The sequence below is a fragment of the Chlamydotis macqueenii genome, chromosome 5, assembly GCF_036417535.1.
Source record: "Chlamydotis macqueenii isolate bChlMac1 chromosome 5, bChlMac1.mat, whole genome shotgun sequence".
NCBI classification, from domain to species: domain Eukaryota; kingdom Metazoa; phylum Chordata; class Aves; order Otidiformes; family Otididae; genus Chlamydotis; species Chlamydotis macqueenii.
The window spans coordinates 49,085,088-49,110,074 of record NC_141560.1 but is presented as its reverse complement, the minus strand read 5'-3'; the positions used below and the strand labels follow the sequence as shown (position 1 = coordinate 49,110,074).

The following is a 24,987-nucleotide window of genomic DNA, read 5'->3' as shown; positions in this document are numbered from 1 at the left end:
AGATATATTTTGGTGTGACACCAGAGAGAGTTACTCAACAATCATGTTCTTTGTACAAATGAGAGACTTTGTCCAAGAGGAAGATGGCTGTGACACTGATAAAGCTAATAATCTGTAACTTCTAGATGATGTTTTTCCTCCTCAGATATCAAAGGACTTCATGAAGGAGAGTATTCTTATCCTGTCATTATAGAAAAAGGGGACTTATACCACAAGAAATGAAGGAAGTAGTCCAAGATCAAATGGTAGATAAGGAGGAGAGAAATAACCGCTGTCCTGTTCCAATCCCCCATGATTTGCCTGCCCTGTGAAACATGCTGAAGGTGAGAGTTGCTTCCTCAGTCTATTCTTCAGAGGGAGGAATTCACACTGATGAAATTTCATTCTCTCCCTCTGCTGCTGCTGCTGCTACTCTTCGTCCACTCTTGCCACCCTGGCACATATTTTCTCCAAACTGAGCAGCCTGGACACAGAAAAAGCATCATGACCCTGCATCTTTCTCTGCGACTTTCCTTGCTTTGCTGAGCTGTGGTCAGTGCTTCAAGTAGCACGCTACACAAACATGCAGGGACAGTCCGCATCACACACACTGTGACCCACAGTGGTCTTTGGGTGTTGCAGTGGCCTGTCCTGTCCCCAGAACAGCAGACGTTAAGGCCATATGTCTCCTCCTTATGACTCCTCACAGCCCGGGACAGTGTTGCCTTAGAGGAGGAGAAAATTTGCCAGTCTGAGAAAGAGATGCTCAGAGCAGCTGAATAAACAAAAGAGATGGAGTCACTTGCCTGAGATTCAGATGTCATTGCCATCGGATGCTGAGATGCAGAGCCTTATGATGTCATTTTTTAAGTTAAAAAAATAATTAACCACACAGTGGAGAATTGCTCCATTTTTTACAAGGAAATACGTTTCACGAAGATGACTTCCGAATTATTACACATAGGTCATTAGGAGGCAGCAGCTCCAGGAGCCCAGAAATCCAGGTGCTGAGCTTTGCAACATGATGTGCTGCAAGGGAACAGCCTGTCAGTACCTTACACAACAAGTTCGCTCGGTGGTTACATGGAAGTAGCTTCGCCAGGTCTCAGCCCAGGTTGAAGCCTCCATATGGCAGATGCTGTCCATGAACATGGGAAAGGTTCCTAGCCCGGATGGGTTATGGTCTCTCCAACATAGACACCTCAGAGGTGGAAGGCACAGTGAAAAGGGAATGCCTTGTCAAGGATCTCAAAGGAAGATCGTGGCAGAAGTGCAACACATTAAATTCAGACCTGCTGAGCTGAAGCCTGTATCCCGAATTCAAAAGCCTCTGCCTTCCACTGAGCGCTTTCAGGCTGCTTTTTACCTCTCTGTCCTCTCCAGATGTTTACTGGAAACTACTGTGCCATGATGGTTAGAGATTCCGATCCACAAAGAAAATACAAGGAAAAGGAAAACCTCCTTCAGGCTACTCTGGATAGAAGTCAGAAGGTTTATGTATGGAAATTATCTGTTTGCCAGGGAATTAGGGGTTGAAGGGAGACCTGTGAAGTGTTGTCGCTACGGCCAGGACAAACTGGGACAAAACCCAGCATATCCTGAACACATACATCATTTTCAACAGGGAGTTGTCAATTAGCACAGAGCGAGTCAGATGTCACTGGAGAAAAATCTCCGCTCTTCAGGGAAAGGAGGAATCTCTCCGTGACCGAAGAGCGGATGGTTTGGCAGCAGCAGCTCAGCTAACTCCTATCACTGGATTAACAAATTGCACAGATATGCTCCGTCCTTTGTATTTACAGCACAAGACTGGAAACAAGGCTCAGGAAAGAAGGATAATGTGAGAAGAGTTCAGCTTCCACATGTAATGTCAGCCGAGCGGCCAGAAGGGATTCTGATGGAAGCCAGCAGCCTGCAGCAGGACGCTGCCTGCCTGTCTACCTCTAGCACATGTACTTTTCTGTTTAAGGGCATAGCATCCCATTTCCTTATCCCAGACAAAATGCAGCATTATAAACTACTGATATTTACCTCTCTCTAAGTCTCAGTTCTTAAATTAATGCTGAGCCTGTGTCTTTAAGCCTTGTTTGTTGCTCCTCTTGTTGCCATAGCATTTAGTGTTTCCATGTTGGAGATTTCCTTTTTTTTTTTTTCCAGACGTTACCCCATCAGCACAGTTCCAGACCTGGGATTCCAGCCACTTTTGGCTAAAGGGAAACTCATTTTTGTCGCTATAAAAATATCAAGCCATGTAAATGCCTGTGGCTCAGATTTAGGTCCCTGTATCTAGGAATAGCAGCACAGCTGAGAGCGAATAAAAGAGTAGAGGAAGAAGCAAACAGACCTCTGTGCATCTCATCTCATTCCTCTAAGTCAATCTGTCCTCTCAGGGACAGGGAGAGGAACAGCCCTTTGCCATCCTCTGGCACTGTAGCAATCCCTATGGCTTTTTTTTTTTGGTGGGAAGGATGCTTGCCTCCAGGTTGCATCTGCAAGAGAGATGGCCAAGGCCAGCATACCCCTCCTGAAGTGCTGACCCATATATAAGGGCCTGGTCCAAGCCGTAGGTGAGAAAAGGTGTCACCCACTCAAGAATACAATGCCTCAAAGACAAAAGAAATTGCTCAGTTTGGGCCTGATCTGCAGTCCAAGGCAGTGGAAACTCATCTAGCACTTTAAAAGGTGCTGGTCCTGGTTAGACCCACCTTGTCACCAAGGTCTTTGCTGGCAGGCAGTGGATGTGGGCGGAACTGTGACACCAGAGGCCCCTCCTCTGCTACATCCCACCTTTGCAGCCTGCATAAAACTGGAGTCAAGTCTACTCTCTGCACTGAGGGATGAGCGAGACCAAGGGTCCCTCCAGAGACCAGAAGTGGCCAGTGTAAGTGGAGAGATAAGCTGAGCTTTCTGAAGTGAACTGTCTTCTCCTGAATACCAGGGAGTTCAGAGGGAAATTTTGGCTTGGTAGAGCGTACGTGCTATGTTGCTTCTTGTGCTGGAGTCCTGCAGCATCTGCAAACCCCTGGAGAACAATGGTGTGGAAGAGAAACAGCAGCATCCGCAAAACGCAGATTCCGGATATTAATGATGCTCTGAAATCCCTGCACTGGTCTGAGCCTCTGGTTGCCTATCTGGAAAACAGAAGTAACGAATGGATATTTAATTGTCTTAGTAAACTGTCTGCTGATAGAGGGATGGAAAATATGAGCTAAGCACAAAATACCACTAATATTAAGCTATTTCTTACAGCATTGTTAACACTGCTTTCTGCAAATCATTGCCATTGACTCATCCTGGCGCTCAAATTATTTGTGCTGCACAAAGTGTCAATCTGTTACATCGCAGCACAGATTGAAAGAATAAGATGAAGTACTCTAGGGAATATGGCATGAAGTTTTAACTAGCTCTAAGTAACAGCTACTGCTAATTATTAGCATTATACGTTTCACCAAATTACATTATCATAATAAAGCATTTCAGCTACTGTATTATGTCATATTGTAATATATCAGAAGCAGCAGTGCATGCTAGTAATGTATCAGGAAATTACATTTAAAAATGCAAATAATTTAAAAAGCGTGAAAAGGTAAATTAAATTGGAAGTAAAATTGCGATGCAAACCCAAACATTTTCTACAGTGTTTTTTTTTTAATTTTTAACACTTCTTTCATTCAAATTCTATTCATGAGCCTCATGGATTTTGAGGAGAAGCAAATCCAAGATCATTCCTGGAAGTTTTCATGAGACCAAAATGGGAAATGTGCTGCCAAAGTCAAACAATTTTCCTGGTTTCTACCTTCTTGTGTTTTCTTGCGGTTTTTGATGAACACTTCTGTCTAATACTCATGGGTTATGTTGCTGTACAGGGAAAACTCCTGGAAGAAGGGAATTTCAATAAAGAGCTTGTCGGCCGTACTACCACTAGAAGTAGTATCTTTTTTTTTTATTTTGCACATGAAAGGAAAAAATGTTTCTAGCAAAGGGGAAACTAGTAAAAATCCTCAGGGTGAAAGTCTCTCATTTGGACTTCCTTGAAAACCCAGGAGAAAAGAGGGCTAATGACAGCAGCCAGACTGAGGGAGCTGGATAAATCCCAGTTAGGGAAGTAGAAAATGTTCATCAGCCGTGCCGTTCCTGATCAGCTCTGGCATAGCACAAAGCGGGGCTGCAGCAGAGCACGGATTACAGGTACATTCGTTGGGCAGCCCAGACAAATGACTGATGGACACACCAGATCTTCCCAACAGATCCCCAGCTGGGATTTCTGTGACCTGAACTGTTCACATCATTGTATCTCTCTAGCTTTGCCAGGATCTGTAATGAAGTCTATCTAACCGGCCAACAAGGAGCACAACAAGTAACTGGTAAAGACTGAGAGCTAAGTAAGGTGATCTGGATCTTCTCCTTTTCCAGGCTCCCTGGTTATTTAGTGAATATGCCCATTTCCGGGCAAGTCAAATTAGAGCCTGCGATAAATACCAAGGGAGATATAAAAACATTTCTGAAATCAAGATGTGCATTCAAGCAATGCTGTTTGATGCTGCACAGCAGAACTGCAATTGTGAAAATCAAATCGCGGCTTGAGAGGGAAAAAAAACCTAAGCTGCATCTAAAATCCTAAAGAGGATTTTAAAGGACCCTACAGAGGATCCTAAACAAAGATCCATGACAGATGGAGTTTTACAAAGATTAGAGACATACAACCATGTACTGAAACTGCACATAGGAATTCCTCCTTCTTTTTACTGCAGGGCTCCTGACTTACCCCTCAGGGGTAAGTCGGGACGGAGGCAGCCCTGAATACACCTTCTCTTCCCTGAACTCCCTCTGTGCATGCCTGGCCACAGATAATTTCTGTTCCTACCTCCTCACCAGTCAACCTAGTTGCCCAGCTAATTGCCCTCTCACAAGTCAAGTTAATAGCCAAGCTACATTCAATGTTTGGATTTTCACCAATAGAAACATCTTGGAAATTTAATAGCACAACTCTTCTCGTACCTAGGCTGCCTGAAGGGAACTCCTACAGACAACCAGCTTTCCTGGAGCAAAGATTGATTTCATCTTCTGTTATTTTATTTTAAAGATCCAGTCCCCAGATAATGTCATCTTTTTGCCAATTACACCCCTGTCAGAACAGTCAACCACATCCAAGAATACATGGTGTCAAAGGCTCTGAGCTCCAAGAAATGCCTCAGTTGGCTCTTGGCTCCCCTTGGCTTCAGGACACAGTGCACATGTGCACAGAAGGCAGTCACTGTCTCATGTCAGAGCTGACATCCCAGCCTGTAGAGCTCTTATGACAAGGGCTAATTTTGATTGTGTGGTTTTGACTTTCCCACATGCCGTGATAGCCCCGTGTGCCGCAAACACAAATCCTGTGCAAGCCACCCGTGGTGGAGGTACAATCCAAACACTTGTTCCCCCTGTTCACAAAAGAACCTGACCTCGCTTCTTTCTGTCTCCTTTTAGATCAACACCTGATTGATTAAACCCTTTCTTTTCATGTGCCTTTTGCATCCTTGACCTCATTTCATGCAGTATGGGGAAGAAGTCTCATACAGGGAGACTGAGAGACTGAGAGAGCTGAGCTGTTTACTTCTACGTTGGTATTCTGAGTGTCAAGCCCTACTAGAAATAATAAATCACAAAATAAGTTGCATTTAAGTAGAGACTCATAGTGGTACATTGTCAGCATTTTAACTGCTTTGGACATTTCAGAGCATTTGACCATGAGCAGATTCAACCTTGACATTTTAAGATAATAAAGCAATTAAGATGGGTGCTGCACATTAAATATTATTTTGTTTCCTGAGCAGAATTCATAACATAAACCCATCTGAGCATGTTGCAGCTGTAGTCTTAAGCACAGCCTGAGCACTATCCTCACGCTGCATATTTAACCTAGCGAATATTGTGCTTTCTTTGGTTTTGGCAGCAGGAGGAAGGAAGCTCTCAAAGTCCTTGTGCAAAGCTCCTGAGTGCTGCAGGTCCTGAGGAAAGTCCAGGGTCTTCACACAGGTTTTGTCGTTGTTGTCCTTCACCCTAGCAGGCAGGGGAGCGGATCACCAAAAGTCATTTCACACACTTGCTTCAAGTTGCCCACCCGTACAGTGGCGTAACACTGCAGTGCAGAGTGCTGAGGGGGTCTGCAGCAATGCAAGCCCTGCAAAGCTGAATTGCTCCATGTTGGTGCTTCATTTGAAAAACTGTGTAAAAGGGCAATTAGAGAAATGCAATGTATTTCTTACACTTAGTTCCATCCCAGAATAAAAAGCATCCTGTACAGAGCTTGTGAAGGGACCTAAAATGCCTGTATCTGCCTCGGTGACTCCAAAATCCTACTGCAGAGCTTAAAGACAGCCTTTAATACAAGGACAGGGAGTCAGAGAGAGGTGCAGGTGGGTCCTGCTGATCTGAAGAGAGGGACTGACACAACACACATGTCTATGCGGCTGCTTTTCCAGCCCGGAGACACCCAGGACCAGCTCAGCTCCTCCGCACCACTACTTATAATTTCTTGGGGGGCAGATTATATTAAGCCACATCTCCAGTGCCACTCGGTATCTGAGGAAGTTCAGATGTCTGTTCAAATCCATCTCAGAGCTTAAAAAAATAAATATGTATTTTCTCCATGATGCCTTTGTTTGTTTGTGCTGTCTCCTGTTATCTCCCCACTCTGTTCTTCTGTGAGTCTGTGGAAAATCATCTCCTGTGATGGCTAACAGAGGGCAGGAGAAAGACAAAGCTCACTTCAGTAACTCATGACTGTGTTTATTTTTCTCTTCTTTGTGGGATTTATTTTATGACTGTCACTAAAGTGTTTATAGAAAGTTCAACAGCTAGGCAGAAAGTAATTTGCAAGGAAACTGGGCTAAACTAAAACAAAAATGTTGGGCGGTTTCCCAGAGGAAAAGGAGCTCTTTTCTGTAATGTCTGTTCTGCTCTTCCTCTCCACCTGCATACTGGGGAAGTTCAAATGTGATAATGAGCAGGGATGAAGACAGAATGAACTGTAGCAGGTCTGGAAGATGGGTAAGATCATTTATCCCTCATAATTTTGCTTTTTTTCTGATCTTTACTTTGAGATCAATGAGAAGGACGCAGTCCTATACAAATCAGGAGTTGCGTGAAATGACAGCATATAGCAACAACAAAAATAATAAAATTATACTGCGTTGACTTTCTTGAGTGTCTACCAGCTCTTCCTGCTCTCAAGGAGAGCTCAAAGACCTCTTTAGACATCATCAAATAACTTATCTTTGCAGCATCCCGTTCTGCAAGTGGAGAAACTGAGGCACGAGCAAGCTAAGTGGCTCACACGATGCCACAGAGGGGAAATGCAGTAGGAAACCACTGGCAGAAACCAATACTTAGATTACTCATCTTGCCAAATTATTGGATGCAAGGCTGAGGGAGAGACTCATTTTTGTATTTCATTGTTCCTGATAAAAGATTCACTTTTGGCAACACACAGTAAGCACAACATGGAGCCTCTTACACTGCTCTTAAATCGGCTGCCAGGAGTCCCGAACCTGTCTCAGGCTTTTGGAAGAGAGGAGCAGCATGTCTTTCCCCAACGAGGTCGAGGAGGTGTATCCTACCAGAGCACATGGTAGAATGTACAGAAGAACTGCAAATCATATCTTCATTTTGTAGTTTTATGGCCTGAAGTTCCAGCTGCGAACCAGTGCTAGCCCTGCCTGCTGTGCATTTTGGTGGCCAGCCAAAATTCTGGGGGCTGAGGAACAAAGTGCCACTTTGGGCCAGTTAAGAAGGCAGTACCTGAAATGCTTTCCTGTTTGTAGACAAAGTTTTTGGATTTCATTTAGAGCTAAAATACATTTTGATTTAACAAAAAAGGTGGTGGAAGCCCCATCCCTGGAAACATTCAAGGCCAGGCTGGCTGAGGCTCTGAGCAACCTGATCTAGTTGGGGATGTCCCTGCTCCTTGCAGGGGGGTTGGACTAGATGACCTTTGAAGGTCCCTTCCAACTCTAACCATTCTATGATTCTATGATTATGGTGTTTTTAATGAAGCCTATTGAATATAAAAATGTTCATGGCGCTTAGATATTGGGCAGATCCAGCTCCTGATGGCAGTCCTTAACCTCTGAAGGGTACTTTCCCAGTTTCTTTTAAATCACATGCGGTAACTGTCGCTTGCTTCTGACTCTTTATTCATTCCTTAAGAGAAAGCTAGTTAAATACCAGATAAGTAAATATGTAATCAATGAGACATTTATTGAATGTTAATGCTGTATTTAATAAGGCTTAGAAATTTAAATCGGTCACATGAAGATGTAGAGTGCGCAGCAGGGAAACTTCTCAATGTCACCAACCCCAATCACAGACAAATCATGAGCTGGGACCTTCAAAACTGGGACACCTTCGTGACTCATCTGTGGGGGGGTTCTTTTCTCACCTTGTCAGTGGAAGGGCACCTGGCAGGGAACATCTCCACTGCAGAACGGGCCATGCTATGGGGATCACTGCGACTGCAGAGACCCAAACTGGTAAGTCCATTCAAGCCTTAATTTAGGCTAGTCATGCAAGTGTGGCAGCATTCCCGTCCTAATCACCTGAACCCAGGTTTCTGAGCTCAGACAGGGAGGCTGGCTCGTGCAGCTAGATCACATCCAGGCTCAGTTGGCTTACCTTCAGACAGTTTGGCTGTCCTTATATATGTCAAGGTAGACCCTATTTATTTTCTTCAGTGAAGACTGAGAGTGTCAGTCGATAACTTGATCCCAACAGCTGGAATGTGTAGAAAAACTATTACAATAGGAATTGCAGCCACAGTCAGTGGTCCCAGCAGAGACGTCTGCTGGACAGAGGTAGGAGGGTGGAAATCTCATCATTCGAGTCGCGTAAAATTGGACAAAACAAAACCCTAGAGGATGTGGAGGAGTCAAGGAGAAAGCCTCAGCATGCCCCGATGCAAAAGACTATACTATCCACTGAGATGGGACCATACCTGTCCTCAGTAGTAGACTTGCTTCCCATATGTGGATGGAGGTCACATCCTGGAGCCCGTGCAGTGCTGCATACACTGATGTGTATGCTGATGGTTTGGCATGCAATTGTCCAGCCCTCAGCAACGGAGTGTCAGGCCAGGGATGCCCTTATGGGCAAGCTGCAGGCCGCCTGGAGCGCCTGGTGTGGGTAAGAGATGGGCAGAGCTGAGAAACCTTGCACCACACAGGCACAGCACGGAGAGGGCCTCCTCTGGCAGGACCCATGGGCCAAAGGAGAGAGACTGGCTCTCTGTTTCTCACCAGTTCACCTCCCAGCTTCATGCGGTGGCAGAGGATACCTTCAAGGAGGAGAGAGGCTGGGGGAAAAAAAAAAAGCAAAGGTCCAGGGAATTCATACGTTTCTTTCTTCTGTCTTCCTCCTCCAGCACTCTTGGCAGCCGGAGGGGCTCCTCTGTCTTTGGAAAGAATCCAGCTGCCTCTCCAGGCAACACAACAGAGAGAAGATATTAGGGGCCAGGAAACTAGGTTTGCAATTTAAGCTGATCCTTTGCTCCGCTTTGCTTAGAGAAAACTGAACAGCTGGCTTTCCACGGGTGCAGCCGGGGTTTTTACCTTAAGACTAATTAGAATAGTTTCACTGGCAGCGCAAAAGCTGCACATTTTTAGGACTTGCTGAAAAGTTTAAGATGTGTCCTGGGTGTATTTTTGCAGTAGGAGCTACATTTTACAACCATTTTTTTTTTCCTTCCTGTAATAATAGCAACTCTACCTTTATCCTGGCCTCATTTTTCTAGTCAAGTCTGGTCCATCTCAGTTTTTAACTGGGCCCATCACAGGGCTGCTCTAAGTGCCTGGCAAACACATTAAAGTGAGGATATTTTTAATAGTGAGGGTATTTAACCCCTGGCTCAGCTTGCCAGACAGTGATGGAAAGCCTCTACCTAAAGGCAGTATCTTTCCAAATAATACATACTTCTTCAAGTACAACTTGATGGGTTTGCGGGTTGGATCAGGAGGAAAGAAGGTCTGTGGGCTATTATCAAGGTGGCCACTGAGTTTGGGTTTCCCCTCTCTCTCCTGTTAGGCTACACCAGGGGAGGCATCTGGAATTACTGTGAACTGTATTGAACCATATTCTCCTCTCACATGTTTTGGCAGCCAGAAGAAGGAGAGGAGAAAAGTTAATGATATATAGGACATGAATATTGCAGGCCATGGGATCTGACCCCTCAGGAAACCCTACCGGAAAGCAGAGACTGGTACCCAATGCATTATTCATCCTCTCATACAGTAATTACCTTTTGTCTTCCTAAATCGCCCCAGCAGTTTCACTTGAAGAGGTTTCTTGAACCTCTTTACTTGCTGGCCGAAAAAAAATTATATTTTTTGTAATGGACACAAAGGGCTCTGGTGTTTCCCTCCAGGATGGACTGCATTTCAGGGTGAGCAGGGCACAGCGACCTCCCAGAACTGTTCTGATGTGGATGCTGCAAGTTCCAGTGAGCTGCTCACCACCGGGCAGCTTTGCCAGTTCAGATCAGCCAAGGATCTCGCCCCAAGCCATGACAAGCAAGGCCATCGTGCCTGATGCTGCTTGTGTGGAAAATCCTCCCAGCTGAGTCATCAGCTCTCTGGAGAAGCTGGGTTGTATTTGTGTAATGGATGCTGCTGACTTATCATTGCAATATACATCTCTCCTGACCATTCTGCAGAGCCTGCTTGTCAGAGACCCTGAGAACATCAGCCTGAGCTTAACACAAATTTCCTTCTGTCTTTGCAGTTCGCCTTTAATAGGGATGACAACAAATCCCCTAACTGACTGAGCATCATTAGCACCTGACAGGTCTTAGGAACACTTTCAAGAGGCAGGCACAAGAGCTCAAGCACTTACTCGTTTATTGCTTTGATATTAAAAGCAGAGAGTTGGAGATATTAAAAACAGAGTCCCAGAGTACAGGGGAGATAGGATCCATTCTGTGTACGGAAATTGCCTAGCTTCATGTTCTACATGGTGCTTCAGATTAAAAAAAAATAAAAAAAAATAAAAAATCCTTCTAGAGTCCCATCTGTCTGGGAGCTTTTCTGGGAAATCAACTATGGAGTCGAAGCATAGAAAAGCTTCCAGATTTCTCTGTTCCAGGCTGAGACAAGTTTGTAAATACTTCCAGAAATTGCCAACGCGCCTGCAGGGCAAGGTCTCTAATGGTGACTTCCCCGCTATGAAATGCAGAGCACCTTCACTTTTTCAGCCCTCCCCCAGTCACAACCAGCTATAAATCCTGCCCTTCAGTTGCTGGAATATCTCATCATGAGGGATGGGGTTTTTAGGTTGAGAAATACAAATCCGCCTTGCCAGAGCCACAGTCAGGCATACACACGGGCTGTGTTGCTGATATATTTACAAAAAGCACTCCTAGCATGGAAATAACCCATAGTGCCACTAACTGAGCACATCATGTTTTTGCACACTAACTTTTTGCCAGTATAGTTTGTTCCAAAATCCCCACCCTTTCCCCAGATAAATAAGCTGTATTGGCAGTAGCATTGTTTTGATGGTAACCCTGCATCTGTACTAGGCAGCTTTGCAGGCACAGGGCTTCTCCCCTAACCAGCCAGTCTAAGCGAGTTCCTCGCAAAGGGAAGAACTGAAACACCCAGGGCCACACGGGTGATGGGCTCTGGGCGGGAGCTGCCCTTTCTACAGGAGGCCGCAGGTTCAGGCAGCGCAGAAGGGAAGCGCAAGCTGCTCTCACCGCCACATCAGCTGGCACTGGGGAGGCTGCATCAGGAGGAACCCATTGTCAGCAGAAAAGGGATGCTGCAGATCAGCCAGTGTAGGTTACTGGGACGTGGAGGGCTCATGCTGCCCTGATGGAAGGCTGCTGAGACCCACATTTTCACTGCTCCACTGGCTCAAAACACAAAGAGAGGAAGTGCAGAGGAACAGGAAAATGCAGCGCTGAGGAAGCTGGGGCATCATTTTGCGACAGCCTGTCTGCAGCAGCTTTCACATCCCCGGGGCAGACCCCAGTTCCACAGGTGCAGGCACACTGCACCATGTGCCCAATGCTCGTCTCCTGACAGCTGTCGCTGGTGGACCCTTTAAAAATGGCTATGACTAGTTACCACCAGCTCACTGCCAGTAGCCAAAGCCACTAAACAGGGGTAGGAACACGCTGCTCAGAGACGGCTGAGGAAATGCTAGATATAAAAAGAGGTGTTTGGTAACCTGATGGATAAACAAGAAAGAGTGCAGATGGAGCTGGAGAAGTACTCAAGGTGGGAACAGGCTGCATAAAACGTCTTAGGAGGGTGAAGTCTAGAAAAATTATTCTGGCCTCGAGTAAAAAGCCCCTATTCCCACCCCACCCAGGATGCTGAACCACGAATCAGAGTAAATGAAGGACTTCATGTGTTGTGCTGCTGAGAGAGATCACCACGAAGCAATTGCTCAAGCTCACCCATTGCCGTCTCCAGGGAAGGAGCTCGCAGCCCTGCTGAGGTTAAAGTGGCAGCCCCTCTGCCAGCTGCAGCTCCAGCCATGGGAGGAGGCTCCCTCCTGCCCCAGAGAGCGCTGGTGGGTCTCTGGGGTCTTCGGAGTTATTGATAGTTTCAGGCTTTGGTGCAATGGAGACTGCACTCTGTGCCTGCTTCGCCAGCCTTCTGTGCCCATCAGAGACTGTTACCAGAGACAGAGCCCCTCAAGTCCAGCATAGGCAACCTGGGTCCAGAAAAGGAAAACCCCCATCCACTTTCCTGAGATCCTAATACTATCAAAGCCCATTAGAGTTTGGCCTTTGACTTGAATACAAAATAACTTTCACTGCAAGGGGAGAAATCTTGAATGCTCTGTTCAGTCCCCGTTTCTTCTGCCTTTGATGGGAGGAACCACCGCTGCCTGCAGTGACAGCTACCCCACATTGCCAGGAAGCTGGGTACCAGGGGTCAGGAGGGGAATGGGGAGAACAGAACCTTCACTAGGCTAAAATCAGTGCGAAACACTAGCAGCTAGGTATTCTATGAGCCCAGCTTTGCAGGCAGCTAAAAGCAAGTGAATAGAAGAAACAACACAGGGAAGCCAGAAACCATCTTGTTATCTTTTTTTCTTGCTAGGATTCTGGGTCTGGACAGTGGCCAGCTCTTCCTTTCCCGTCACAGGGCTGAGAAGCCCAGAGACCGTTCTCCTTTATCTCCAAGCTGCTTGTTGCAATGTCTGCAAAGCAGTAACAAGACATCTGATTGACCCAAATATATCAGTGATCACAGTTTCAGGAATGCTTAACATGCTGTAAATTGGACAGCACGTCAGGTTGGCTGATGTTTACCCCTCTACCAGTCACCTGGTTTGAAAAATATTCTAGCTTATAAGCAGGACTGTAGGCCAGGGGAATGGCTCAGCAAAACTCTGGCTTGCTCTCCGTCCAAATAGTGCAGTTAGGAGGCTGAGTATTTGAGGGAGATGCTGTTTTCCCAGCTATTGATTTAAGGGTGTAATCATGGTATAGCCTGTTGATTAACTGCTTAGCTTACAAGAGGCCAGCTGTAATTGAAATGGATGTCATGCGTAACTTGGAGCTTATATTCACCTTAATAACAGGAAATGTAGTGTCCTTACTCATGGCAAAGATACTTCTCCAGGGGGACTTCCCAGTGCAGGCACTGGCAGCTGGATGCTCTCTATAAGCATAATTCACCCTGAAATAAATGCAAATTATTCCCTTAAATCAAAATACACGTCCAACCTCTGTATGGAATAAAATTCATTTTCTGCTTTCAGTCCTTTTCTAACAAGCTATGAGCTATTTCAGGCTGGAAAGTGGCAGAGAACAGAGGCAATTCTGTGCCGTTTCTTTGATAAAAATATTCAGCCTACCGCTGGATAAAAGCCTCCTGCTTAGTGTAATGGTCCCGTTCTTAGTGGCCACTGTGAATTGTAGCATTCACCAGCTCCAAATCACACACCTGGTGTTCACCCTGCAGCTGATGAGGCTTCGAAGGGTGAAAGTGTGAAGCATCATCTGACAATGAGGCTTCAGGTTGGAACAGCGTCAGACCTGAATTTGTGGGGAACAAGAGGAATCATTACAGCTTGCATTGCGTTTGAGATGGCGACTAGTCCTCGTTATTTCAGCAACTGTGCATGAGGGGCCCAACAATACCAATGCTCCCAGTTACAACAGTCATAGAATCATAGAATCTTTAAGGTTGGAAAAGACCTCGAAGATCATCGAGTTCAACCATAAACCTAACACCACTATGTCCACTAAACCATATCCCTAAATGCCACATCTATATGTTTTTTTAACACCTCGAGGGATGGTGACTCCACCACTTCCCTGGGCAGCCTGTTCCAGTGCCCGATCACTCTTTCAGTAAAGAGATTGCTCCTAATATCCAATGTAAACCTCCCCTGACACAACTGGAGGCCATTTCCTCCTGTCCTATCACTTGTTACGTGGGAAAAGAGACCAACACCCACCTCGCTACAGCCTCCTTTCAGGTAGTTGTAGAGAGCAATGAGGTCTCCCCTCAGCCTCCTCTTCTCCAGATTAAACAACCCCAGTTCCCTCAGCCACTCCTCATAAGACTTGTTCTCCAGACCCCTCACCAGCTTTGTTGCTCTTCTCTGGACACACTCCAGAGAGGGTCCCAAAACTGAACACAGTATTTGGGGTGCAGTCTCACCAGTGCCGCGTACAGGGGCACAATCACTTCCCTACTGCTGGCCACACTGTTCCTGATGCAAGCCAGGATGCTGTTGGCCTCCTTGGCCACCTGGGCACACTGCTGGCTCATGTTCAGCTGGCTGTCAACCAGCACCCCCAGGTCCCTTTCTGCTGGGCAGCTTTCCAGCTGCTCTTCCCCAAGCCTGTGGCGTTGCATGACTCAAGTGGGTTGTTGTGACTCAAGTGCAGGACCCAGCATGTAGCCTTGCTGAACCTCATTCAGTTCACCTCTGCCCATGGATCCAGCCTGTCCAGGTCCCTCTGCAGAGCAGATCGACACTCCCGCCCAATTTGGTGTCATCTGCAAACTTACTGAGGCAGCACTCAATCCCCTCATCCAGATCGTCGATTGATGAAAATGTTAGATGTGAGAAAAAGGGACCAGCCACAATTTTTGACCCTTCCCCGCCTGGCACTCCCCTTTCTTGCCGAGAGACCCCACCACCCCGCCGTGAGCCCCTCACCCCCAAAGGGCTTCCTACAAACCGGTCTCCTCGGCCCGGGTCCCACTGGGTTCGGGGTCGGTGGGGGGTGGTGGGGCCGGGCTGCCCCCCCAACTCCTGTAGATGCCGGCTGCAGCGCGGCGCCGTGACCGGTGGGAGGAGCTGGTGCCACACGGCTCCGCTCCCCGCTGCTCCCCGCCGCTCCGCCCGGGCGCGGGGGCAGCCGGGGCTGCCCCTCGCCGTGTGCCCGCCGGTGGGGGGAACGCTGCCGTGCTGCAGCGGGGGGGCTGCCGTCGGGCATCGGCGTCCCACAGCCGGGGCCTCCCCAGCAAGGCTGTGGAGTCCCAGTTTGAGGGGTTGAAGGGGGAAATCGAGGGAAAAGACAGGGAATTCAGCTCCTGTCTTTTTTTTTTTTGAAGGTGTTAAGGTGGGTTAGGAGAGGTTGAACGTTTTAAACAAAATCCTGGGAAAAGAGAGACTTGGGAAGGCAGGAAAATTGAAATGGGGGGGGCGGGGCGGGACAAAGAGACAGCTGTTCTTCTAGTCTTCCCGTGTAGACCCTAAAGACCTCGAAGGGACATCACATCAAGGGAAGGGCTGGCTGTCGTTCCCCTCGGGCAGGAAATCCGGCGGGGAGGGGCCGTAATCGGCCGCCGGCTCCGCAGGCTTGGAATTGGGGGGAGCGGTGAAAATGCTGGGAAAAGCTGGCCGATCCCTTTGTGCAAGCACCTGCAGCGACCGGTCCCCCCTCCTGGCCCCCAGCGCCAGGGGCGGGGGAGCAGAGGGGGTGCGGATCCGCCGGTGACCGCGGCGCGACCCCGTCGTGCCGACACCAGAGGGAGGCGGCGCGGCCGCGCCCGGAGGCTCCGTGGGGGCCGATGCACCGGCGCGGGGGGCGGCCCCACCGGCGTGTGCGCCGCCTCCCCCGTTCCCCTCCCTTCCCTGGTGTGTGGGTTCCATTGTGCTGCCTGCAGCGGGGAAGAGGAGGAAGAGGGGGAACCGGCGGACCGAGCGGACCCGCCGCACCACTCTCCCATCCCGCGGCCGGCGCGGCCCCCACGCCCCGCCCCGCCCTCGACGGGGCGCCCCGACGCAACTGGGTCCGCCGCTGCTGCCGCGAGGGGCATCGCCGCTTTAAGCGGAGGGCCACGCCGGGGGACGGGGCGGGCCGGGCGCGCCCCCCCGACTCCCCCACGTGGTGCGGGTGCCTGTGCCTCCCGGCCGCTGGCCGAGCCGGGCGCACACTGCGCGGGGTGCTGCCGGGGCTGCCTTGCTCCAGCTGCTGCTTCCCGCGCGCCTGGACCGGCCCGGCCCGGCCCGGCCCGGCCCAGTCCGCGGCCATGCGCCAGCGCCGCGCTGAGCGGCCGAGCGGCGGGGCTGTACCGCCGCCGCGTCCCGTGGCAGCGGCGTGAAGCGGCGGGAGGATGAAGCGGGCGAGGCGCGCCGCGCCGGGCCCCCTGCCCCTGCTGGGGCTGCTGCTGCTGGGCGCCCTGCCGGGGCTCTGGACGGTGCTGCTGCTGCGGCGGGAGGCGGCGGCGGCGGAACCGGAGCCGCGCCCGCCCGCGGGGCCGCCCCCGGGGCGGTGGGGCTGGGGGCGCTCCCCGGCGGCGCGGGGCGAGCCCGGCGGCGGAGGGCAGAAAACTTTCCGGGCGCTGCTGGCGGTGCCGGCGCCGGCGGGCCGGGAGGAGCCGGGCGGCGAAGAGCCGTTCGCCGCGGCCGGCTCGCCGCCACCGCTGCCGCCCGCCACCGCCGGGTCTCCGGTGGAGCGGGGCATCTTCTGGAGCCGTGAGCTGGAGGAGCAGGTGCCGCCGGGCTTCGCGGCGGAGGAGGCGGCGGCGTGGCTGGCGGCCGCCCGCGCCGCCCGCGTGGCCTCGCTGGAGCGGGGCGGCTGCGGGCGCAGCTCCAACCGGCTGGCGCGGCTGTCGGACGGGAGCCGCGCCTGCGTCCGCTACGGCATCAACCCGGAGCAGATCCAGGGCGAGGCGCTCTCCTACCACCTGGCCGGGGTGCTGGGCATGCAGGAGCGGCTGCCGCCCATGGCCCTGGCCCTGGTGGAGCCCCGCGGGCGGCAGTGGGAGCCGGTGCGGGAGGAGCTGCGCGGCTCGCACTGGGCCGAGGGCGCCGTGGTCAGCCTGACGCGCTGGGTGGACAACCTCACCGCCGTGGTGGCCCCTGCGCCCTGGGGCGCCCAGGCCGGGGCGGGCCGGCGGCTGCCTCCGCTGTCGGCGGGGGAGCTGGAGGGGCTGCCGGCGGCGCAGCTGGTGGAGCTGGTGCAGTGGAGCGACCTGATCCTCTTCGACTACCTGACGGCCAACTTTGACCGCCTGGTCAGCAACCTCTTCAGCCTGCAGTGGGACCCGCGGGTGATGCGCCGCGCCACCAGCAACCTGCTCCGCGCCCCGGACGGCGGGCTCGTCTTCATGGACAACGAGGCGGGACTGGTGCACGGCTACCGCCTCCTCGCTATGTGGGACCCCTACAACGAGCCGCTCCTCCGCTCCCTCTGCGTCTTCCGCGAGGGGACGGCGCGGCGGGTCGCCGAGCTCCACCGCCGCCGCAGCGCCGCCGCCGAGCTGCGCCGCCGCTACCGGGCGCGGGAACCGCTCTGGGCTCGCCTGGGCTTCCTCTCGGAGCGGCAGGCCGAGCTGCTGCAGGCCCGCGTCGACTTCGTGCACCGCCACATCGCCCACTGCCGCGCACAGGCCGCCGCGCTCTGACGGCCGCGGGGGCGGTGGGGCGGGGGGGCGCGGCCTCGCCCCGCTTGCTCTCCCCTCCGAGGTAGCGGCGCTGACTTGACCCAGCGACCCTCGGTAACGGCCGGCTCTGAACCCGCTGGGGACGGGGTGGCGGCCACCGGGAGCGGACGCTGAGGCCCGGGTGGTACGGGGCTGTCGGGAGGAGCGATTGATCCGCCTTGGTCAAGAGCCGTGAAGATGCAGAGCGCGGTCAGGGTAACTGCTGCCCGGTTCCAGCCCGGGCCCTGCTCCCAGAGCCTGAAAAGATGAGAGGACTCGGCATCTTGAGTGCTTTCCTTAACTCTCCCGCAAGAGACTCTGTGGGAAAGCTGTCGTCTTTGTCTGGGTCGGGGCCAACTGCCTTCTCCTTCCCAAGGAGGCAGGCGGAAACACTTTTTTATATATTCTTCCTTTTGCAACAGCGTATTTAAGTATGAATGTTGGTATTCATAGACTGATTGCGCAGTAGGGGAGCCCCTAACGACCAAACCTGCCCTATTTATGAAGCTTGTTTCTCACCGATTTTCCTTAACGAGAGTGAACCTTTCCGCTGATTGTTAGACCTTGTCGATGAGAAGTGCATAGGAAGCCCATATTCCATTAGCTCGTAGTCTTTGTTGTGGATGCATCTGGTTAAACTGTTTTGATTCTTAAGCGATTGTTTGTAATCATCACCATCCTCATTTTGTCCCACCAGTGAAGTAACTGACCCATGGGTGACACAAGAAGATCGCCCAGGTTTTGAAAACACTGCTATGTGCCGAGACTTTGACGTAGTAGTTGAAGTGGAGGAAAAACTGTTTCATGCACTTTACTTTGACTTTTTAATTTTTTTATAAAAGAAGACCTTTTTATTTTACAAAGTCTGCCTTTTATGTACATTATATATGTTCATATGCTTTTCTGTAACATACTAAAGAAGCTGATATTTCAGTAAAGTGTGTTAATGTTTTGCATTCTTTGTCCCGAGTGTTTGCCTGAGCTGTGGCAGCGAAGCACGCACCTCCTCCGTCTTTCCTAATGGGCCATGGAGACCACGTCTTCCCAGCTTCTTGCTCCACCGAACTGGGAGGACTTCTTCTTCCCTCTGAGGCAAGGAGGGGTAGAGTTTAAGCTTTCAAACGCTACCCTGCCTTCTCACTCTCCCTCTTTCCCAGCTCTTGTGTCACTGAAAGGGCAAAAGCTCTTTGAGTGGCTAAAGTAATGTGACTGTTGCATACTTCAGCTGAATAGACTTTTGTCTGTTTTTTTAAAGCCTGACATGAACTGCCTCATCTGGCACGGAGATAACTGAAGCAGTTACGTTTCGGCAAACTGACATAGATGGTGTGGGCTTAAGCTGCTGTTGGCCTCTTCTGGTGCTGGGACTGGGTGCCAGCCTCTTAATACAGGGTCACGTCATGTTACTGTACCAAAAACATCCCTGGAGGTGGCAGCTGCTTTTGGTGGATATTTGTACTGGTTCTCAGTCATCTCTTCCCGTTCTGGTTGTCTTTGCAATGGCGGGGGTTGAGGCAGAATTGAAGAACAGGAAAGCTTTTCAATTTTGCTGGAGTAGCTGGTGTTTTCTTTTCCTACAAAAGTTTTGTTCCAGGTAGTGGGGGGCAGCAGCAGCGGGTGTGTGAAATAAAATATCTGCATCTCTTGTTTGCTTTTTTATGTAGAAGAGACTATTGTATGGCTCAAAATACAGCCGGAATAAGGACAAAGGACAAACTAATCCTCTTTAAGCCCCGAATGCCGGTATATATCCTGCTGTAATCAAACAACAGCATAATCTCTTTTACATCTGGACAGGCACCTCCCTGTATGAAGGCAGCAGCGTGCTCAGTGGCTGCTACGCAAGTAGGTGCTGTCTTCAGTGTGCTGAGCTCTAACCTTCCTCTGAACTCAGAGGATTATGCATTCATGCCTGCAGGAGGTCTTTGGTCTGTTAATATTCATTTATTTAGATTAAACGTCACATAAAGACAATTTTCTTTGGCCATCACAGTGGGATTTGTTGGTTTTTGTTGGTTTGGTTTTTTTTTTTTTTAAATAGGACATGACAACAGTTTTACAAACAACTTAAAATTAATGGTTGATTAGTTAGCTGTATTAGATATTGCAACTGTGTGTGTGAGTATTTATTTTAAAATGTACCAGCAGCCTCCAGGACTAGCTCTCATTCAACTGCTTAACTGACAAGGCTCTCTATTGAACTTGTATTTATAGTTCACTGCATTTATCTCTCTGAACAATGCACAGAATCCCATGTGACATTCCTTTGCCATTTACATGATAATACACAATTTAACTGTGTAGTTCTTAATTCTTCTTTAGCGTTGCTTTGTAACTCAGATGCAGCAGCTCTATCGCATTCACCTAATGAAAATACATTTAAATAATAAGCTGCTGGCATAAATTTTAAACCGCTGTGAAGAGCAAGCTGCTGTGCCATGAACGCCTGAGGTTGCATTTCTGTTTGAGTACTTCTAGAAGTATGCCACAACTGTGGTTTTGACAGCTAGTGGGAAATAAATCTCCTTTGTGACACCTTTAGAGCCAGAGCCTAGGTGATAACACCTTTTGAGAAGAAACGTGGTTTCTGTTTGGTGACTGGTAGCTACCTCAAGTTATATATAGGTTCGTGTTTAAAAATGGGGTCGTCGTAGGTTGCTGTGAAACTAGAGATGCTGTGCTAGAGAAGCTGGGAAATGTGTCTGTTCAAAGAGGACGGAGAAAACTGGCTTGGGCGGATGATGATACTTTACTTCGTTGCTGCATTTTTCTCTCCTGGTGCAGATAATCTGCGTCTGTGCCAGGGAAAGCTTTGAATTACCATCACATTGAGGAAAACTCACTTTCTTCCATGTGGTTTCTATAACGCAAACAGTGCTTTGTAAATTAGTGGTCTGCTACACTTTTTGCATGCTGGTTTAGCAGTATATGCTGTCTGATGTCCTGCTGCAGAACCAAGGGGTGAAACTCTGTAAAACTTTTTTATTTGGCTCAAGGAATCGGCTGCACAACCGGTGCCAGAGTGGGGCTGTGGGGCTTTAGGCCTCACTCAGCAGAGCGCTTAAGGATGCACTTAACTTCCCACCGCTTTTCAGAGGCTTTCCATGAAGTATGTGCTTACAGGTTGGCGGCATCGGTGCCTTGTTCAGATGTGGGCTGTTGCACAGGTCTGAGCAGAGTTTTGGAAAGGTTGGGTGGGGTTGGCAGTCTGCTGTCTGTCCCAGATGCAAGACAGGAGGTCTGGTTTTCTTCAGCTCTGTGGAAACTCGTGTGCCTAACTGATAACACTAGCTTAAAAAAAAAAAAATCCAAACAGGAAATAAATATCTATGGGATGTTGTAATTTGAATACACTTCATTCAGTCTCATATTTCTGCGTTTCCCTCATCAAATGCAGAAGGCCACCCCCAGATTTTTCCTTTCATTGCAATCTGAGGAGGTGCATAGGGTAGGAGGTTGTTGCTGCTCGCAGCTTGAGTTCATAGTCACTGGGATGTTACCTCCAAATCTCACTAGCGTGAAGGGAGGACTGAGTTCATCGTTTCAGAGAGCTGCATAAGGAGTATCAAAAATTGTGCTTGGAGCGGCTGCTGCACCCTCAGGGAGCACCGGGCAGCAGAGCCTGGGCGAATTCAGTGGGGTTCCCACTCAGTGAAAAAAGCAAGACTAGCATTCCCAGCACAAACCTCCTTTGCTTTTGTTTGCTTGCCTCTGGAGTAATTTCCAATCTGAATTTATCTTCATTGTGGGTTTCCCTTTGAGAGTTTCCCTTGCTGCTTGGAAAGCTCTTCCCAGGTGCCGAGTCCCCTCGCCTCTCACAAAAGCAGCTGCGGCGGGGATGGAGCCGAGCTGACTGCCGGCACCATGCTTCGCTGCCCAACTGAGGCCACGTGAGCCCATTCAAAAATTTGGGAAATAACCCGGGGCCAGTGGAAGACAGTGAAACTACTGTTAGTTACACTTTGACTTACTGAGCTGACAGTACGCTCCTAACATCACCAGCATAGTTTTGTGGCTTGCTTTCCCTTTGAAGTTCAGTGCATTTTTTAAAATGGTAATAATACTTTGAATTTTCTCACTGACATTAGTAGGTGGTCCAGGACTAGCTTGGATATGAGATCATATTAAGACTTAATCCCATTTTGCATGTTATTCCTACTTTGCAACCGCAGCACAAAATTTAATCGCTCCTTCAGAGCTGCGCTCTCTGGGTTGAGCGCGGCGACGCTCCCAGGAGAACGGGCTGGGCTGCACAGTCAGCAGTGCCTGCCAGGCGCCCGCACGGCTCCAGCGACTCTCAGTGACCTAGAAAACCTTTTACCTTGCCCTCTCGGGTGCTAATGTGGCTCTCCTCTCTGAAGTGATGTGCGCTTATCTGAGCAGAAGTTATTTTCCCAACATGGTGACTCACGTCCACAAAGAGTATTTAATTGGGAATCAACCGGTGTTTTAACAAATGTTATCAGTCCCACCCTCAGGGACTGCATAATCTAACTCAGCGCACTTTGCAAATGGGGCAGGAACAAGGTGTTGTACCTGTAATGTCTTAACCCACCTCTTGTGCTGTGGCTTTCCCTTGCCCACTCTGGGCGGAGGCACAGGATGAGCTTACGGGAAAGAAGTGCGCACACAGGCTGGTGTGAATTGGGAGCACTGCTGTGTGCAGGTGTGAAAGGAGCTCCGCAGACCAAGGAAGGAGAGCGATCCCATCTGAAAGGAAGCCAGCGCTGCACTCAAGGAAAAGAGCTCTGGCTGGGTTATTGGAGGATGAGCGACATAACAGGACAACAGAGAGGATCTGACGCTGCAATCGGACTGACTGGTTTTGAGCGATCCTGCTGTTCAACCACTTCTTGTGCATTTTGGGTTGTGGGTTTTTGTATGTGTGGCACTTGGACCATTTCTGCAAGGAAATGAACCCAAGGGAACACTGACTGCAACATGCAGCTATTGCAAGGAAAATTGAGCAGACATCTTCAAGACCGAGACCCCTCCCGTTCCTATCCCATGGAGGGAAGCACAGGTAGGGGGATTTCAGGTGGGATAGAGTAAGTTACAGCATATTGTAACAGAGTTAATATAGGCAGATTGAAGTTGCACCGTTACAGGTACTGCCAGGATATCATTGCCTTTGTCTACTATCGCCTGGGCTTTTTTAAGTGTCACACAGTGTCAAGCCAGGAGAAGGTGTTTTTTAAGAAGTAGGATCATAGAATCATAGAATAGTTTGGGTCAGAAGGGACATTTAAAGGCCATCTAGTCCCGCCCCCCTGCAGGGAGCAGGGACATCTTCAACCAGATCATGTCCCTCAGAGCTCCATCCAACCTGGCCTTGAATGTTTCCAGCAATGGAGCATCCACCACCTCTCTGGGCAACCTGTTCCAGTGTTCCACCACCTTTATTGTAAAAAAATTCTTTCTTATATCCGGTTTAAATCTACCTCCTTCTATTTTAAAACCATTGCCCCTCATCCTATCAGAATAGGCTCTGCTAAAGGGTTTCTCCCCATCTTTCCTGTAGGCCCCCTTTAGGTACTGGAAGACCACTATAAGGTCTCCCTGGAGCCTTCTCTTCTACAGGCTGAACAACCCCAGCTCTCTCAGCTGGTCCTCACAGGAGAGGTGATCCAGTCCTCTGATTATCTTCGTGGCCTTCTTCTGGACTCTCTCCAACAGGTCCACGTCCCTCTTACGTTGGAGGTCCAGAGCTGGAGGCAGTACTCCAGGTGGCATCTCACTAGAGCAGAGTAGAGGAGAATCACCTCCCTCAACCTGCTGGCCACACTTCTTTTGGTGCAGCCCAAGGTGCAATTGGCTTTCCAGGCTGCAAGCACACATTTCTGGGTCACATTGAGCTTCTCATCAACGAACACCCCCAAGTCATTCTCCTCAGGGCTGTGCTCCATCCATTCTCCACCCAGCCTGTCTTTGTGCTTAGGATTGCCCTGACCCATGTGCAGGACTTTGCACTTGGCCTGGTTGAATTTTGTGAGGTTTGTATGGGCCCATCTCTCCAGCTTGTCACGGTCCCTCTGGATGGCATCCCTTCCCTCCAGTGTATTGATGGCACCACACAGCTTGGTGTCATCAGCAAACATGCTGAGGATGCACTCAATCCCAGTGTCCATGTGGCTGACAAAGTTGTTGAACAGCATCGGTCTCATACCAACCCCTGAGGAACACCACTTATCACCTGTCTCCTCTTGGACAATGAGCCATTGACCGCAGCTCTTGGAGTGCAGCCATCCAGCCAATTCCTTATCCACTGAATGGTCCATCCATCAAATCCATGTCTCTCCAGTTTAGAGACAAGGATGTCTTGTGGGACAGCGTCAAATGCTTTGTACACGTCCAGGTAGTCTTGCCAAAAGTGGTCAAAGACATGGAAGTTTGAAACAAGACATAGATTTTAAGGTACTTAAAAGTAGGCGAATTCCGCCCCAGCTATGTCTGCAGCAATGGGACACGTTCAATGTATTTGTGTGTGCCACCTTACAAAGTATAGAAAGACACAGGAAATGAGGGGAAAGCACTCCAGAAAAGGACAGAAAAGCAGTAGAATCCTTGCAGATGCTGGGGATGGCAAGCGGCAAACATCCTTTCAGGAAACTGCACAAGTGCTGCGGCAGCATGTCCTTCACAGCCCTTTCTTCACCTTCTGAGATATGTTTCCTGCAACAACCCCTGAAATGGATCTTTTCTAGGCAGCCTGAGTCACAGAACAAGGAGGACAATGTGTGTGCCAGGAGGCCGTCGGCACTCGCGTACAGAGGACCTGCCTTTCTGCTGTGTAGACCACTGGCAATTTGTGATCTTGAAAGCACAGGCTCATTTTCACAACCTGTCATTAAATGTTTTTGCAATCTGATGGATTTCAGCCTGTGTTACATTATGTACGTTCAATAATTTTTACTGCCCTCAATATTTAATTCAACCCATTCAATATTGTTTACTAAAACTCATGAAAGGTTGAAAATGTTTTTACTTTCCCCGTTCTGAGTTGTGAGCAGTTCATCATAAAGCTCCCTTTCGGTGCTGTAAAATCCACGTACATAATTGAATATCCAAGTATGTTACAACACAAGGTTTCTCAACCTGTTTGGACTAGGGGATGTTGTCAGCCTTGAGG

The 24,987-nt window shown here is 49.5% G+C and overlaps 1 protein-coding gene across 1 annotated transcript; it reads left to right on the top strand.

Moving 5' to 3' along the window:
• The first annotated feature begins 16,433 nt into the window (after positions 1-16,433).
• FJX1 (four-jointed box kinase 1) lies at positions 16,434-17,964 on the top strand. The gene has a single exon (XM_086748943.1). It carries the CDS (start codon positions 16,548-16,550, stop codon positions 17,838-17,840), a length of 1,293 nt encoding a protein of 430 aa, XP_086605069.1. The 5' UTR covers positions 16,434-16,547; the 3' UTR covers positions 17,841-17,964.
• The last annotated feature ends 7,023 nt before the right edge of the window (positions 17,965-24,987 follow it).